Here is a 16,829-nt window from a genome sequence, read left to right as displayed (position 1 = left end):
GCAGGCAGGCGGGAGGGCTCCCCGCGGGCACCCGCTTCTCCCCCGTCCCCTCCCGGGGCGCCTCCACACCCGAAGGGGCTGCCCCCGGGGCGCGATCTGAGAAAGCCGTGGCGGGGGAGGCGGTGCCCTGGATTCGGCTGCGGCTTGGCTCCTCCCGCCCCCCTCCATGGCTGGGCCCCCAAGGCCGGACTCCTTCAGCCCCACCGAGGAGTGGGACGCCCAGAGCCGGGGCTCCGCCGGAGACGTTGTGAGGCGCAGGAGGAAAGAGACTCGGGGACCCGCGATCGGATCGCAGCTCCGCCTTGGCCGAGAGGGGACCCCAGGCGCTCCTCTGCTAGTAAGTGGGCACTTGTCAAAAGCTTGGGAGCGCAGCTGCGGGAAGGAAGGCGCCCTGAACCCAGTCCTCGGCTGGCAGGGCCACTCCAGGGCCCAAACCAGAGACTGGCACATACTGCTGGGAGAGGGGGAGGGTGGACTGAAGTTTAGCCAGGGGAGAGATGGACCCTGAATGAATGCCCCGGCGTTCTGCGTGGGGCTCCGTGGGCAAAGGGCCGGATGTTATCCAGCCCACATGGGCAGCTCTTGGGGTGACCATGAGACTGTGGGGAGGGGGGGAAGGGGAGTTTGTAGAGCCGAGGGAGAGAGGATCGTGGGGTGGGGGGGTGTCTTTCTCCACTAGCGGGGTTCCCTCTTTAACAGAGCAAATCCCTGCTCTGGTTGCCCAAACCAGGGTGGTCTCCTGCCCCCTCAAAAGCCTGCGAAGGGATCCCTGGCTCAGTTGGAAGTGAAGCCGTCTTGGCACGTCCGGGGTGGGGGGTGGGGGGTTTCGAATGGGATCTTCCCAATGACACCAGCTTGCTTTCCTCCCTTCTCTTTCTGCGCAGGAGACGGCGGGGCGTTCTTAAGGGCTCCCAGCATCTGACCGATGCGCCCCCCCCCCTTCCCCTTCTCCCCCTCCGCTTGTGCTTCGAACCACAGTGGTGGTCAGAAACCGGCGCACCTCCAAACTTGGATCCGTCCGGCTGCCTTGCATAACCAGATGGCCCGAGTGGTGCTGAAGCTGGCCGGTCCCCTGGGGCAGCCCTCTGCGGAAGAGGTGTGGGGGGAGCGGTGAGGAGACCGAAGAGGCGCTGCCCTCCCACCCACCCAAGACACACAGATCTGGGATCTGCAGGAAATTCTCTTCTTCTTCTTCTTCTGAAGGACGTGGAGAGCGATGGAGAGCCCGTGGTGATGCCCTCTCTGTCGAGATGAGCAAAAGTGGCATCAACTGGCATTTCCCTGTGCTTGACCTGGACCCTGGCATTTCTCAGTAGGTCCTTGTGGAGCACAGATTGCCCGTAACCCTTTTAAGGTTGGTTGTTTCTGGCCATTCTTCGTTGCCAGCTTCGCTGCGAGATGATGGTTCGTCTTCTCTGACCCCTGTGAGAGTTCGTGCGAGAGACGTGCGGCTTGGGCTGGGTTGGGTTCTGGATTCGAATCCCGCGCTGGCAGTTCCCGCTTAGATGCCCCGATCCAGCTAGGGCAAGAGTCGTGGCGGGGGGAGAGAACGAGAGATCGAAAGCTGGCAAGCGAGTGTGCGGCTCAGGCTTTCTGGGGCAGGGGGGACGTTAAGATGTGGAGATCTCCCCAGCTGAGAGGGGCTCCGTGGAGGCAACGTCAGGCTGGGCGAAAGCAGAATGTGCCACGCGACTTGGCCCCGCTGCCCCGGCACCCTGTGAAGGATGAACTCCCGGGGCTTGCAGGATAAGCAGCCCACTGACAAAGCAACCGACAGCAACATCAGCGAGAGGGAACGCATCAGGGGGCGCATGAAAATGGTGATTGGGCAGCTGGAAGGCATCCTGCAGGAACTTAAGGATGTGGCCAAGGAGCTGCGGGAAGTAAGTAACCCATCAAAACGGGAGTGGATGGGAAATGTGTCCAGAGATTGGGTTGGGGTGGGAGACCAAGAAGCCAAATGCAGAGCAAATGGGTTCATGATGCTTTGGTGACATGGTTGCACATAAATTGGGGGCTGGCTGTATTTGGATCTGCTGAAGTAAATGCGGAAGGGGCACATATTCTGCAACAAGGTTTCCTCATACTGTGTTTTCACAAAGCCCAGCTCCCTTGTTCTGTGCCTTCAGTTAAAAGTCCTCTTTGATTTTTGCAGAATTAAGAACACTGAATCATGGGGGTTGTAGTCTTCAAGTTGCCTAAATGTTGGTGCATGTGTCTCTCACTCCCAGTTGCACTGCGTCTGGAGTACGTAGTCTTTCAACTGTGCCAGCTTCTTCCGCTGAGCTGGTGTCTTTGTTCATAGCCCGTGCCGCATAACCTGGGATTTTGGGGAAGTTGTATATCCTGTATTTCTACTACAGAGCAGATCTCAAGTCACCTAACAGATTAAGAGTTCTAAGCAAATGGTTGAAACTCAGACCCATCAAAAAAGATTGAGACTGTGAGCCACTGAGATAAAAAGCCTTAGCAGTCATTAAACCAGGAGATATAACAGTTGGTGCGCAGCAACCAGTGTGAATTTATCAAATGGGTGCAGGTCAAAAGCTTCCTTAAAAAAAGCTTTTGGAATAAAAAAAATGTATTTGTAGCGTATTACGAAGTCGGGGAACAGACAATTTCAAGGCCTGGGTGCTACGAATGAAAAGGCCCTGCCCTGTGAGATCTTGAGAGAGAGATTTGGTTGAAAACGTTCTTAAAATATCACAAGCCTGCAGCTGTTATAGCAGATACTGTTGGGCTATGGAGTATTGGTTGCAGGAAGCCTTCTTGGTCTAGGAGATCCATGTGGCAGAGTCTTTGAAAGTGCAGCCAGTTGAGACGTCAGGATTTTCAGAAGAGAATCCCCACGGTTTCAGAGCTACGAGAGTTGACGTATATTCTTTCTTCTTGGGGGGTCGAGTGTGGAGGGGAGAGTCGACGCATGGGAGAATTGCAGTGTTAACGCCCGGAAAATAAGTTTGGTTTTGCCTTTGCAACCTCTCGGGGACAAGCGGCCTACAACCCAGTGTCTCCCCTGGGCCTTCGTTAGAGTAGCAAAGCCCAAGTTGCACAGCAGGGAACCATTCGTGCTTTCGGTGCGCAGAACGGAAATCTTCTAGTGGCAGAGGGAGGCAGCCCAGATGTTTTTCAGCGATTCAGCCGTCCGAGGAACCCGGTTCACATTCCGCATTCACTTCGCTCGGGCGTATGCGGCTTCGGTGGCTCATGTCGTAACAGCTAACTTGGAGCTTTGACTGAGGAACACAGCGCCAGCGGTTAGGACTGGCAGCTGGGGTCGCCATTCTCCAGGTTGGGCCTGGAGATCTCCTGGCATTGCAGCTGGTCTCCAGACGACAGAGATCAGTTTCCCTGGAGAAAATGGCTGCTTTGGAGGGCGGGCTCCATGGCATTATATCCAGCTGATCTCCCTCCCTTCCCCAAACCTTGCAATCCTCAAATTCCACCCCCCCCAAAAAAAAAAATCTCCAGGAATTTCGCAACCCAGAGTTGGTAATCCTGCTGGCAGCTGCCCTCTGGGTTCAGGAGTCCTGCAGGAACGTAGGAACATATGAAGCTGCCTTGTACTGAATCAGACCCTTGGTCCATCCAAGTCAGTATTGTCTACTCAGACTGGCAGCGGCTCTCCAGGGTCTCAAGCTGAGGTTTTTCATGCCCATTTGCCTGGCCCCTTTTTAGTTGGAGGTGCCGGGGATTGAACCTGGGACTTTCTGCTTACCAAGCAGATGCTCTACCACTGAGCCACCATCCTTCCCAAAAGCCCAGCTGAAAGTAATTGGGCATTCCTTCTCTTTGAATATCCAATCATATATATGAACATATGAAGCTGCCTTCTACTGAATCAGACCCTCGGTCCATCAAAGTCAGTCTTGTCTACTCAGATTGGCAACGGCTCTCCAGGGTCTCAAGCTGAGGTTTTTCATGCCTACTTGCCTGGACCCTTTTTAGTTGGAGATGCCGGGGATTGAACCTGGGATCTTTTGCTTACCAAGCAGATGCTCTACCACTGAGCCACTTTCCCTCCCCTGCTCTCCAGGGTCTCAAGCTGAGGTTTTTCACGCCTACTTGCCTGGACCCTTTTTAGTTGGAGATGCCGGGGATTGAACCTGGGATCTTTTGCTTATCAAGCAGATGCTCTACCACTGAGCCGCCGTCCCTTCCCCAGTAGAGACTTCCAAAGATCAATGAACAAGATGCAGCATTTAGGATTTCCTGGACGCAAATCAATTTTTTTTGCTACTGAGCTATAGTCCTGCTAAAGAAGCTGATTCTTAAAGCTGTTGTGGGTCTGAAATAGTATCGTACAGCAGGGATTAGGGGACTATCCAAAGACACTTTCCCACTGGGCTGTTGTCAGCCAACCTCCACCCTGGCAGAAACCAAAGAGAGCTCTGCTTCCTCTTGGCTGTAGTTGTTTGGTTTTGCCAGGCCTTAGGGAATACGGCACGATGTCATTGATTGCAGAGTTTGTGGTCCATCCATTGGTTTTAGGGATTCCTCTAGGGTTGCCAGTCTCCAGGTGGGGCCTGGAGACCTCCGGCTTTTACAACTGATCCCCAGCTCCCCTGGAGACAGCGGCGTCACTAGGGCGGGGCCAAGGGGGCCATCGGCCCTCCCCCAGAGCATTCTCATTGGCCCCAGGCACTGACCCATGACCCCCCCCCAACAGGAAGGGGCTGGCCCTGGGACTAGAACGCTGCTGCTGTGTGTGGGCTGGCCGGGATTCTGAAACCGGGGCCGCGCTGCCGCCGGCTCAGCTAAAAGCGTGTGGGTGAGTGGGGGAAACTTAAATGCTGCAAAACTGGTATCTCGGATTACGGGGGCTGGTCATGTGACCAGAGGGTGGATGAGGGAGGGGCCATGTGAAGTGGGCGGGGTTGTGTGCGGAGGGGGTGACGCAGCCCTCCAAAAGGGGTGATGCCCAATGGGGGGGGGGGTGACTTGAATCAGTTACACCCCAGGGTGCAACCCACCCTAGTGACACCTCTGCCTGGAGAAAACCCCTGCTTTGAAGGATGACCTCTATGGCATTGGACCATGCTGAGGCTCCACCCCTCTCCAAACCCCACCCTCTCCCAGATCCACCCCAAAGTCTCCAGGTATTTCCCAACACAGACCTGGCAACCCTAGATTCCCCTGCGGTGGGTTGCTTTTCCTCAGAATATCCAGCCTCCTCTAGGCATCGAATGGGGCAGAGGTTAGATCCAACGGGGCTATTGGTCGCAAGTACCCACGTGGTGCTGCGGTTGGAATGTCATTCCCGGGAGAGCCGGGTTCGAATCCCCACCCCACTCCAATGTCCATTGGGGGACTTTTTGAACCGCATCCTTCGGCCCCACAAAACGCCTTCCCAGCTAGGACGCCAAGTGGCATGGCATTTTCTATCCCCCTGATGAATCTAACCACCACCCCCTTCCCTCCCTCCCTCCCCCAGTCTTTCCTCCTCCACTGTTTCTATACTTTCTCCCTCCTGTAGCTGTTCCTGCCATCCGAGTCCTGATCCAGCTCTGAATCATAATATTCAAGGAAGCGCCTCCAGATCTGGCGACGGTTTTCGATGTGTGTGTGTTTTAAACAAAAAAAAGAGACTTTGAAACATGATCTTCACGTACAGTGCCAAAGTCACCACCTCCTGCTTTTGTTTGCTACATGAAATGCAGAAGAGTAAGAATGTTCACTCGGGGCACATGGCTGGGGACTCAGAAGGGCAACGGCAGGGCTTTTTTTTTGTAGCGGGAACTCCTTTGCGTATGAGGCCACACCCCCCGTGATGTAGCCAATTCTCCAAGAGCTTACAGGGCTCTTCTTGCAGGAAGCTCCAGGAGGATTGGCTGCATTAGGAGGGTGTGGCCTAATATGCAAGGGAGCTCCTGCTAGAATTCCACCCCTGATGGAGCCAATCCTCCAAGAGCTTACAGGGCTCTTAGTACAGGATCTAGTGTAAGCTCTGGGAGGCTTGGCTACATCAGGGGTGTGTGGCCTAATATGCAAAGGAGTTCCTGCTGCAAAAAAAGCCCTGGGCACAGGCAACGTGGCTTAGACTGCCCCCTGACTTGCTGTGGTGCAGCATCTGCAACCGCGTCCCTCGCACCTGGCACAGAGAGGTGACAGGATAGACCCCTCCCCCCAGGGCTTTCGGCTCCCTCTGAGCTCGGCTAGGTGAGCAAGCAGTGACAATCGCAAAGACAGTGTCTTGATTCAGATATTTATGCCCTGCTTTTCTACCCAGTGGGGGGACCCAGAGTGACTTACAACGTCATTCACTCCATCTCTGCTGTATCCTCATTGTGACAACCCTGTAAGGTAGGCTAGGCCCAGAGAGAGTGACTGACCGGCCCAAGTAACCGAGTGAGTTTCGGTGTCAGAGCAGGGATATGAATCTGCGTCTGCCGTATCCTAGGCCAGGAGTGGCCAAACTGCAGCTCGGGAGCCACATGTGGCTCTTTCACACATATTGTGTGGCTCTCAAAGCTCTCAAAGCCCCCACTGCCCTGTTGGCCAGCTCGGAGAAGGCATTTGTCTCATTAAATCACTTCGCCAAGCCAAGCCAGAATTTAAAATTGAAGTTGCTTTCTTTCCACCTTTCTCTTCCCCATCTATTTTCCTTCCTCCCTCCCTCCCTCCCTCTCGCTTCCTCCCTCCCTTCCTCCTTTCCTCCCTCCCTCTTTCCCTTCCTTCCTTCCTCCCTCCCTTAACGTTGGAACCTCCCCCAACGTTGCTGGCGCAATGATGTCACCCAGAAGTGACATCATAAAAATGGTGGCCACTCTAGGCATTTCTAGGAAAACTCTTTGTTTTTTCCCAGATGCTCTAGCTATTTGGGAGGTTAAAAAACTCTGTGGTGCATAGAGTTTTCCCAGAAACGCCTAGAGCAGCCCCGCATGGGCACTGCCATTTTGATGATGCCACTTCCTGGTGACATCATCATGGCGCATGCACGCTCCGTGCATGAGAGAAAGTCCCTCACTGTGGGAAGCTGGGGACTTGGCACCCCTAGGTTGGCCACTGTGTGAGACGGGATGCTGGATTAGATGGACCACTGGTCTGATCCAGCAGGGCTCTTCTGATGTTCTAATGAATGCCTCTGCTTCTGTGGCCTGTTGTTGGCCCTCCAGAGGAACTGGTTGGCCATTGTGTGAGACGGGATGCTGGATCAGATGGACCACTGGTCTGATCCAGCAGGGCTCTTCAGATATGCTTATGAAGGTCTCAGTCTCTATGGCCTGTTGTTGGCCCTCCAGGGGAACTGGTTGACCACTTCGTGAGGCAAGATGCTCAACTAGATGGCCTGTTGCTTCTTCTTCTTCTTCTTATGTTTGTATGACCCATTGTAAGTTATGATGTTCCCTAATGTCCCAGAGGGGGAAGGGGGAGTAGAAAGGCACTGTACAGAAGAGAAAATATGCAATGCTCTAAATTTGTAGCAGTGTCGTGATTGGAGTGTGGAACCAGCGTGTCCATAGGCTGAGACCAGAAGTGTGGCAGCACAGAGAGCCAATTCAGTAGCTTCTGAGGCCCGGTGACTAGGGTGGTTATCAGTTTAGAGCTGGTAGGCCTGTCCTCTGCTGGGATAGGGTTGCCAGGCTCTAGGACAGGAAATAGCTGGGGGTTTGGAGCCTGGAGGGGGCTGGGTTTGAGGAGGGGAGGGACCTTAGCAGGACCTTAATGCTGTTAAGTCCCCCCTCAAAAGCAGCCATTTTCTCTCTGGGGAAATGACCTCTGTAGAGTGAAGATCAGTTGCAATTCTGGGAGATTTTCAGGCCCTCCCCTGGAGGTTGGCAGCCCCAGCTGGGAGGGTCACCAGCACAACCGATCATTAGGATTCGCGCTTCGTTCGAATGTCTCCCAAAGCCTGTCCGAGGCGGATTATCCCTATAGGCTTATAGGATGAATCAGAGAGTGCACTTAAAAAACCCCGGCGTCTCCCTTGGCTTGTTGCTGACAGAAGCAGAGATAGCTAAGTTGCTAATTTAGAGTGCATACAGATGTGTCTTTAAATGGAACGCAATGCTTCTTTCTCCCCCCCACCTCCGATGGAGAAAGCCCAGCTTTGCGACGGATTTGACAGATGTACTTGGGATTTTTTAAGCAATTCAGACACTGATTTTAGCCATCACCCTTGGCCCCTGCCTTCCCTCTCCCTCCCAGAATTCAAGCAGAGATGGGTTGGTGGTGACACAAGCGGCAGCCAGTCGGCACTGCGCATAGCCATATACAGATGGGTAGAAATGTTTTTTTCTCTGGGCTCAGTTCTTGGACAGGGAATTGGATGGTTGTATATACTATGATGAGTGTTCTTCTAGTTTGGTGTACTGGTTTGATGTAGTTTGGTGTAGTGGTTAAGTGCGCAGACTCTAATCCGGGAGAACCAAAGCTGATGCCACATTCCTCCACATGCAGCTGCTGGGTGACCTTGGGTCAGCTGCTGTTCTCTCAGAACTCTCTCAGCCCCACCTACCTCACAGGGTGTCCGTTGTGGGGAGAGAAAAGGAAGGGAGATTGTAAGCCGCTATGGGACTCCCAAGTGAAGGGTGGGATATAAATCCAGTCTCCTCCTCTTCTTCCTCTTTCTCCTCCTCCTCCTCTCCCTTCTCCTCCACAACAGCTCAAATAGTATGCATTTTTTTTATCTAGTACACTCTCTCACCCAATCTAGTGGATATTGTTCTGCTTTCCTCCCCCATATGTTCACAATAACCCTGTGAGGTAGGCTAGGCTGCAAGAGTGTGCAATTGGCCCCAAATCACCTACCAAGCTTCCAAGGCACAGGGGGAATTCAAGTCTGGGTCTCTCCAATGCTAGTCCAGTAATCTCATTGCTACACCGCGCTAGCACTCAGGACGCATCTGAATGCACCTGCAGTTGTTTTGAATCTGCTGTCGTTTGGGGTACGCGAGCCAAATATGTGGTGCACAATTGGTGGGGCCGCGAGGAATTATGGGGAATTTCCCTACCTAAAAGGAAACTCTGACCGATTCCCCACTAGCCTTATGCCGCTCTCACTCTCCTCTTCTCCGCGGGGCTTCCGTCGGATTTCACACTATCGGCCCCGGGGCTGCCACTCGCGCCGCCTCTTTCACGCAGCAAACAAGAGCCTCTAAAAACTGGTTTCTCTTTGTCGCGTGGAAAAGGCGAAGCGAGCGGCAGCCCCGGGGCAGACCGTGTGAAATCCGACGGAAGCCCCGCAGAGAAGAGGGGCGGGGCTACTGGGGAATCGGTTTCTGTCTAGGATACTATCTTGCCCAAAAGACATAAGAACGTCTCTGTTCCTTCTGTACCTCCCTATCAGCCGACTCTTAGCTGTTCATAACATTTTATGCCTCCTCGAGCTTGCTCAGCTCTCAATAATAGACCATTTGGCAGGGAGTTAGTTTGCAGTGCAAAGGATCCAGGGGGAGCATGCTCAGGTACGTGGGGGGAGGTATTTGTGAATTCCCTGCATCGTGCAGAGAGTTGGACTAGATCAGGGATCCGCAGCCCCCAGCCTGTGGACTGGTACCAGTCCATGGCGTGTTAGCAACCGGGCCATGTTGTATAATTATTTCATTATATATTACACAGTAGTAGTAGTATGACACTGGATTTATATCCTGCCCTCCACGCTGAACCTTAGAGCGGCCTACAATTTCCTTTATCTTCCTCCCCCACAACAGACGCCCTGTGAGGTGGGTGGGGCTGAGAGAGCTCTCCCAAGAAGCTGCCCTTTCAAGGACAACTCTGCGAGAGCTATGGCTGACCCAAGGCCATTCCTGCAGCTTCAAGTGGAGGAGTAGGGAATCAAACCCGATTCTCCCAGATAAGAGTCTGCGCACTTAACCACCACACCAAAATAAAGTGCACAGTTATATAATCCCGAAACCATGCCCCCCACCCCACCCCCGGTCCAGGGAAAAATTGTCTTCCACAAAACCGGTCCCTGGTGCCAAAAAGGTTGGGGACTGCTGGACTAGAAGACCCTGGAGGTCCTTTCCAACTCGGTTCTATGAGGTCCCTTGTTTGTTCTGTGGATGCCTTGTTTCCTTGCATTTCTAGGAAGTGTTAGGCCATGCAATTCCATTATTCAATAACAATTATAATGATTGGTTAAGAATGCTGCGATGGTCCAGAATGCTGTTCGTGAACAAAGCTTAAGGGACAATGTTGTTGGAGTCTTTGAAGTCCAGCTTCTACGAAAGAAGGGCAGGTAGTCAGTTTGGATGGGGTTGTCTAGAACGCTGTTCGTGAACAAAGCTTAAGAGACAAAGCTGTTGGAGTTTTTGCAGTCCAGCTTCTGTGAAGGAAGGGTCAAGTGGTCAGTTTAGATGGGATGGTCCGGAGTGCAAGAGTTGAAAATGCTTTTCATGAACAAAGCTTATGGGGCAATGCTGTTGGAGTCTTTGCAGTCCAGCTTCTGTGAAGGAAGGGTCAAGTGGTCAGTTTGGATGGCATTCAATCCTCACAGAGGTTCAGTTATGCATAAATGTAAATCTATGAATGTAAATCAGCCTATGCAGGCGTTTTCCAATTTTAGCATTCCTTTTCTGTACAGCCACTCTGTGGGTTCTGAGAATTGTAGGCCATAGGGTTGCCAAGTCCCTACACTGCCAGGGATGTCGCGCTAGGGATGCTCTACGACTCATGATAAAACTCTATGGTGTGACATTCTAGCAATTGCAGTAAAACTCTATGGTACCATAGAGTTTTACCACAATTCCTAGAATGTCACAATGGAAGTGCTCTAGGATTTGTGGTGAAACTCTATGGCGCCATAGAGTTTTAGCACGAGTTCTAGAGTGTCGCCAGCATAATGATGTCACTTCTGGGTGATGTCATCACACTGGGAATGGTGCATGCCAGTGGGGCTCTTCAGAGGCAGGGATTCCCCCAGTGGCCTGCTCCCCACCAGCAGGTTGGGTCCTTCCACGATGGGGGATCCCCTGCCCCTGGCAGGAGCTTGGCAGTCCTAGTAGGCCAAGTGAGCCACAGTGGCATCATAGGCTTGCCAACCTCTAGGTGGCAAGGCTGGAGTTCTCCGGGAATTACAACTGATCTCCAAATTACTTCTGGAGGAAATGGCAGCTCCGGGGGGTGTGCTCTGTGTCCTCCTTTCCTTCCCAAAACTCTGTGCTCCCCCCACCCCTCCGTTCAACCCCCAAGTCTCAATTTCCTGGCCTGGAGGTGGGAAACTGCATACCATAGGGATGTTGGGTTTGGTCTGCAGAGATTGACAGGATTGCTGTAAATTTACAGGAGTCGAAAGAGAATCCTGTCGGTTGGGTCTTCAGTAGGGTTGCCAATCCCCAGGTGGGGGCAGGGGATCCCCCAGTTTGGAGGCCCTCCCCCCGCTTCAGGGTCGTCAGAAAGCGGGGGGAGGGGAGGGAAATGTCTGCTGGGAACTCTATAATTCCCTATGGAGATTTATTCCCATAGAAAATCATAGAGAATTGATCCGCGGGTATCTGGAGTTCTGGGGGGGGGCTGTCTTTTGGGGTAGAGGCACCAAATTTTCAGTATAGCATCTAGTGCCTCTCCCCAAAATACCCTCCAAGTTTCAAAAGATTGGACCAGGGGGTCCAGTTCTATGAGCCCCAAAAGAAGGTGCCCCTAGCCTTCGTAATTTCCTATGGAAGGAAGGCATTGAAAAGATGTGCCGTCCCTTTAAATGTGATGGCCCGAACTCCCTTTGGAGTTCAATTATGCTTGTCACAGCCTTGATCTTGGCTCCACCCCTAATGTATCCTGGCTCCACCCCCAAAGTCTCCTGGCTCCACCCCCAAAGTCCCCAGATATTTCTTAAATTGGACTTGGCAACCCTAGTCTTCAGATGAAACATGGGGACTGGGGGACAGCAAGAAGCCACGAGGGCAGGGCTCAGTGTTCTGTTCCGAGCTGACCTTGTGGGTCCCTGCTTTGGCTGCAGCTTCCCTGCCAAAATCTTTTGGACAGGCGTTCCAACAGGGGCGGATTAACAATTAGGCCAAGTAGGCACTGGCCTGTGGGCCCCATCCCTTCAGGGGCCCCAGGCTTGCTCTCCCCCTCCCCCCCCCAGCCTGCACACACACCCTGCAACTGAACCGCTCTTTGCCCAACTTGCCTGATGCGGCTGCTGCTGGTGTCGTCACCAGGTTTGCCTCTCTCTGCCTCTCCCCCACAGCATCGTCAAAGGGGCTTTTGAGAAGGTGCCGCAGGCTGCAGCAGGGGCCCCAGGCAGTGGGGCGGGCACTCTGGCCCTGAGATAATTTGTGAGGGGCTCCCCCCCCCCCAAATTTTGATTGCCTAGGGGCCTCCACAGGGTTTAATCTGGCACTGTGTTCCAAGGAAATGCACCGGTGGGAAAGTCAGAGCCGTGTCCACTTCTGCAGGCCTTAAACGGTAGTTCTGTTCCTTTGGCTGGCAACTAGGTATGCAGAGGGAGCGTTTTTCAGGAAGGAAACGGAGGACACCGGCCAACTTTTTCCCGTCTTCCTTTCTCTGCTTCTGTCCTCTTTGCTGCAACAGTAATAGACAAATAGATAATTTGGGTTGGCAGTTGGAGAGATGGGTGGTTTTACTTTGAGAGCTGGTTTTGGCCTGCAGATACAGTCCCTGATAAGTAAGAAGTAGGGGGGGGGGGAGAATGTGCCAACAGCCCCCCAATAGGGTTGCCAACCTCCAGGTGGCCCCTGGCAATCTCCCATTATTCTAATTGATCTCCAGGCAACCAAGAACAATGGCCTTGGAGACAATGACTCTGGCATTCTACCCTGTTGCAGTCCCTCCCCTCCCCAAACTCCACCCTGCCCAGGCTCCGCCTCCCCAAAATCTCCAGGTATTTCCCAACCCCAAGCTGGCATCCCTGTTCCCCCCTCCCCAATAGGGTTGCCAAATCCAATTCAAGAAATATATGGGGACTTTGGGGGTGGAGCCAGGAGACATTAGGGGTGGTGCCAAGATCAAGGCTGTGACAAGCATAACTGAACTCCAAAGGGAGTTCTGGCCCTCACATTTAAAGGGGCGGCACACCTTTTCAATGCCTTCCTTCCATAGGAAATAATGAAGGATAGGGGCACCTTCTTTTGGGGCTCACAGAATTGGACCCCCTGGTCCAATCTTTTTGAAACTTGGGGGGTATTTTGGGGAGAGGCACTAGATGCTATACTGAAAATTTGGTGCCTCTACCCCAAAAAACAGCCCCCCTCAGAGCCCCAGATACCCGCGGATCAATTCTCCATGATTTTCTATGGGAATAAATCTCCATAGCGAATAATAGAGTTCCCAGCAGACATTTCCCTCCCTTCCCCCCGCTTTCTGACGACCCTGAAGCGGGGGGAGGGTATCCAAACTGGGGGATCCCCTGCCCCCACCTGGGGATTGGCAACCCTACTCCACAATTATGCAGGGGCTTTGGGGTCTCTTTGCGTTCTTCTGCGTAACCCTCTCGGCTGTCTGTCCGAGGCTGAACCTTGGGCATAGGGTAACTGTCTTAAGTAAGTGGTGCACCAAGAAGACTTCTGCTGCAGTCTGGCCCAGAAGCAAAAATAAAAAGGGGGGGGGAGTTGTAGCATCTGGAGAGGTCTGCTGCTGTTCATATCTACAGACTGCACTGCCATCAATAAGATGCAGCGTGGGGTTCAGGTCAGGGTTTGGATGCCGAGTTCGGTCACAAGCAACGAGAACGAAAATGCCAAGTTCTTCTTTGATTTCCAGCCTGATTGGGGGAATCCGCTGGTCTCTCCAGCTGGGTAGAACTGGCCATCGTAGGCGATCCACGCTGTGAACTTGATGCTTCAAGCATCTTCATCATGAACACATGAAGCTGCCTTCTACTGAGTCAGACCCTGGGTCCATCAAACTCAGTCTTGTCTACTCAGACTGGCAGCGGCTCCCTAGGGTCTCAGGCAGGAGGTCTTTCCCATCACCTCCTACCTAATTCTTTTAAATGAAGATGCCGGGGGATTGAACCTGGGTCCTTCTGCGTGTGAGCCACAGCCCCTCCTCCTCAACATCATCATGCGCGTTTCAAGTGTCATCAAGTCACAGCTGATTTATGGTGACTCCAGCAAGGGGCTTTCAAGGCAAGTGAGAAGCAGAGGTGGTTGGCCATTGCATTCCTCTGCAGAGCCTTCCTTGGTGGTCTCCCTTCCAAGTATTAACCCTGCTTACCTTCGCCCAGCAAGGGGCATTAAGGCAAGTGAGAAGCAGAGGTAGCTGGCCATTGCCTTCCTCTGCAGAGCCTTCCTTGGTGGTCTCCCTTCCAATTGTTAACCCTGCTTAGCTTCGCCCAGCAAGGGGCATTAAGGCAAGTGAGAAGCAGAGGTAGCTGGCCATTGCCTTCCTCTGCAGAGCCTTCCTTGGTGGTCTCCCTTCCAATTGTTAACCCTGCTTAGCTTCGCCCAGCAAGGGGCATTAAGGCAAGTGAGAAGCAGAGGTAGCTGGCCATTGCCTTCCTCTGCAGAGCCTTCCTTGGTGGTCTCCCTTCCAATTGTTAACCCTGCTTAGCTTCGCCCAGCAAGGGGCATTAAGGCAAGTGAGAAGCAGAGGCAGCTGGCCATTGCCTTCCTCTGCAGAGCCTTCCTTGGTGTTCTCCCTTCCAAGTATTAACCCTGCTTACCTTCGCCCAGCAAGGGGCTTTCAAGGCAAGTGAGAAGCAGAGGTGGCTGGCCATTGCCTTCCTCTGCAGAGCCTTCCTTGGTGGTCCCCTTCCAATTATTAACCCTGCTTAGCTTCTCCCAGCAAGGGGCATTAAGGCAAGTGAGAAGCAGAGGTAGCTGGCCATTGCCTTCCTCTGCAGAGCCTTCCTTGGTGGTCTCCCTTCCAAGTATTAACTCTACTTAGCTTCGCCCAGCAAGGGGCATTAAGGCAGGTGAGAAGCAGAGGTGGCTGGCCATTGCCTTCCTCTGCAGAGCCTTCCTTGGTGGTCTCCCATCCAAGTATTAACCCTGCTTAGCTTCCAAGTCTGATGAGATTAGGCGATACCATTCTGCGTTCTCTACAGCAGCAGCAGCAGCAGCAGTAGTAGTGATATGCCATGCATAAAAAGCCCACAGCAATAAGCCCGATGATTCATTGTATTAAACAAATCCTGCGATTGCTGGATTGGCTGCAGAGACGATTTGGGCTGTTCCTTCTTTCCTTTTCTATGCCAAAGCCCTCCTTTTCCTTTGCTCCTCTCTTGTGGAAGTCAAACCCGCAGCTCTCTATTTTTGCCATGTTTCCTCACCCCCTCTCTGTCATCAAATGTATTTACGTCCTTCGTTGCTAAGTCAGCATTTTTCAGGAGGATTTACACAACAATAAAATCATCGTTGTCGCTGTATAATAAAAGGCATACGTTCCGTGTATAAATCGCCTGCGGAAACCACACAGTGGGCTCCGCGTACCTTAAAAAACAAACGTATAAAACTGACAGCGCGCCAAAAAAAAGTCAGAACTGAAGCTGGCCACCCAAAATTATAAATGGACCTTAAAAAAGGAATCAAATCGGTAACTTTCACATCATCCTTGGTTGGACTGAATAGACATAAGATAAATGAGAGGACCAGTTTCTTTCACGAGCAGTCCGTGAACTGAACAGTGTAAAGAGAGCCAATTTGGTGTAGTGGTTAAGTGTGCGGACTCTTATCTGGGAGAACCGGGTTTGATTCCCCACTCCTCCACTTGCGCCTGCTGGAATGGCCTTGGGTCAGCCATAGCTCTGGCAGAGTTTGTCCTTGAAAGGGCAGCTGCTGTAAAGACCCCTCTCAGCCCCACCCACCTCACAGGGTGTCTGTTGTGGGGGGGAAAGATATAGAAGATTGTGAGTCGCTCGGAGACTCTGATTCAGAGAGAAGGACGGGGTATAAATCTGCCGTCTTCTTCTTCTTTATTTTTCCATTAAAGGTTTCTGGGATGTCAGATCTACTGAGGTATAATCTACTACAGGGGCCCCCAACCTTTTTTTTTTTTTTTTGTATTTATATGTACATGTGTGTCTGGGTACATGTTTGTGATTGTGTGTGTACCTGGAAGTCATGATGACCCCTGGTGAGTGACCCCTACTGGGGGCCAGGAAGATATTCAGAGAGATGACTGAATAAAGCCTGCCCCTGTCTTCCCGACTGCTGGTATTCCCTGGCACTCTCATCCAAGTACTTGCCAGAGTCGACCCTGCTTGCCTTCTGAGATCTAACAAGATCAGGCTTGCTGGGGCAATCCAGGTCAGGGCGGGTCCCAGCCTTTTTGAGCCTGCAGGCCCCTTTGGGATTCAGACACAGGGTGCTGGACACCCTTCAACATTTCAGGCAGAAGCTCTGTTTAACAGGATGCCTTTTAATCTGCTCAGCCAATCAGAAGCCCTGCTGGGGAAAAGCCCAGCCTAAGCCCACCCACTTTCTACAAGCGCTTGGTGGGTGTCAGGAAAGGTGCTGGCAGGTGCCCTGGTGCCCACAAGTACACCCTGGGGACCCCAGGCTGAGGCTATGTTAATGAGTGATGTTGAAATGGATTTATGCAGATGTCTAGCTCAGGACCACCCACAGAAGTTCAACAGCAAAAACGCTCTGTTGGCTTTCTCAAGACCAGTACATTAACCATCACATTGGGCAGGGCTTTCTTTGCAGAAAAAGCCCAGCAGGGATTCATTTGCATATGAGACCACACCCCCTAACTTCACAATTGTTTTGCACAGGACTCTTTTGTAGAAAAAGCCCAGCAGGAACTCATTTGCGTGTTAAGCCACACCCTCTAATACCAAGCCAGACAGAACTGTGTTCCTGTGTGTTCCTGCTTGAAAAAAGCCCTGACATTGGGTATGTTTAGCCTGGGGAGGACATGACTGAGAGGTGATATGATCACCATCTTCAGTCCTTGAAGGGCTGTCCTATAGAACAGGG

At 52.6% G+C, this 16,829-nt stretch overlaps 1 protein-coding gene across 1 annotated transcript in view; it reads left to right on the top strand.

The window, feature by feature from the left end:
* The first annotated feature begins 1,541 nt into the window (after window positions 1–1,541).
* The window catches only part of INSYN1 (inhibitory synaptic factor 1), a 128,540-nt gene continuing 113,252 nt past the window's right edge, over window positions 1,542–16,829 (top strand). The window contains exon 1 of the mRNA XM_060259824.1: window positions 1,542–1,883. Coding sequence (XP_060115807.1) covers window positions 1,725–1,883 — 159 coding nt within the window. The 5' untranslated portion in view covers window positions 1,542–1,724. The remainder of the gene's footprint in view (window positions 1,884–16,829) is intronic.

Source organism: Heteronotia binoei, chromosome 19 (assembly GCF_032191835.1).
Source record: "Heteronotia binoei isolate CCM8104 ecotype False Entrance Well chromosome 19, APGP_CSIRO_Hbin_v1, whole genome shotgun sequence".
In the NCBI taxonomy this organism is placed as follows: Eukaryota; Metazoa; Chordata; class Lepidosauria; order Squamata; family Gekkonidae; genus Heteronotia; species Heteronotia binoei.
This window is presented reverse-complemented; position numbering and strand designations above follow the sequence as displayed.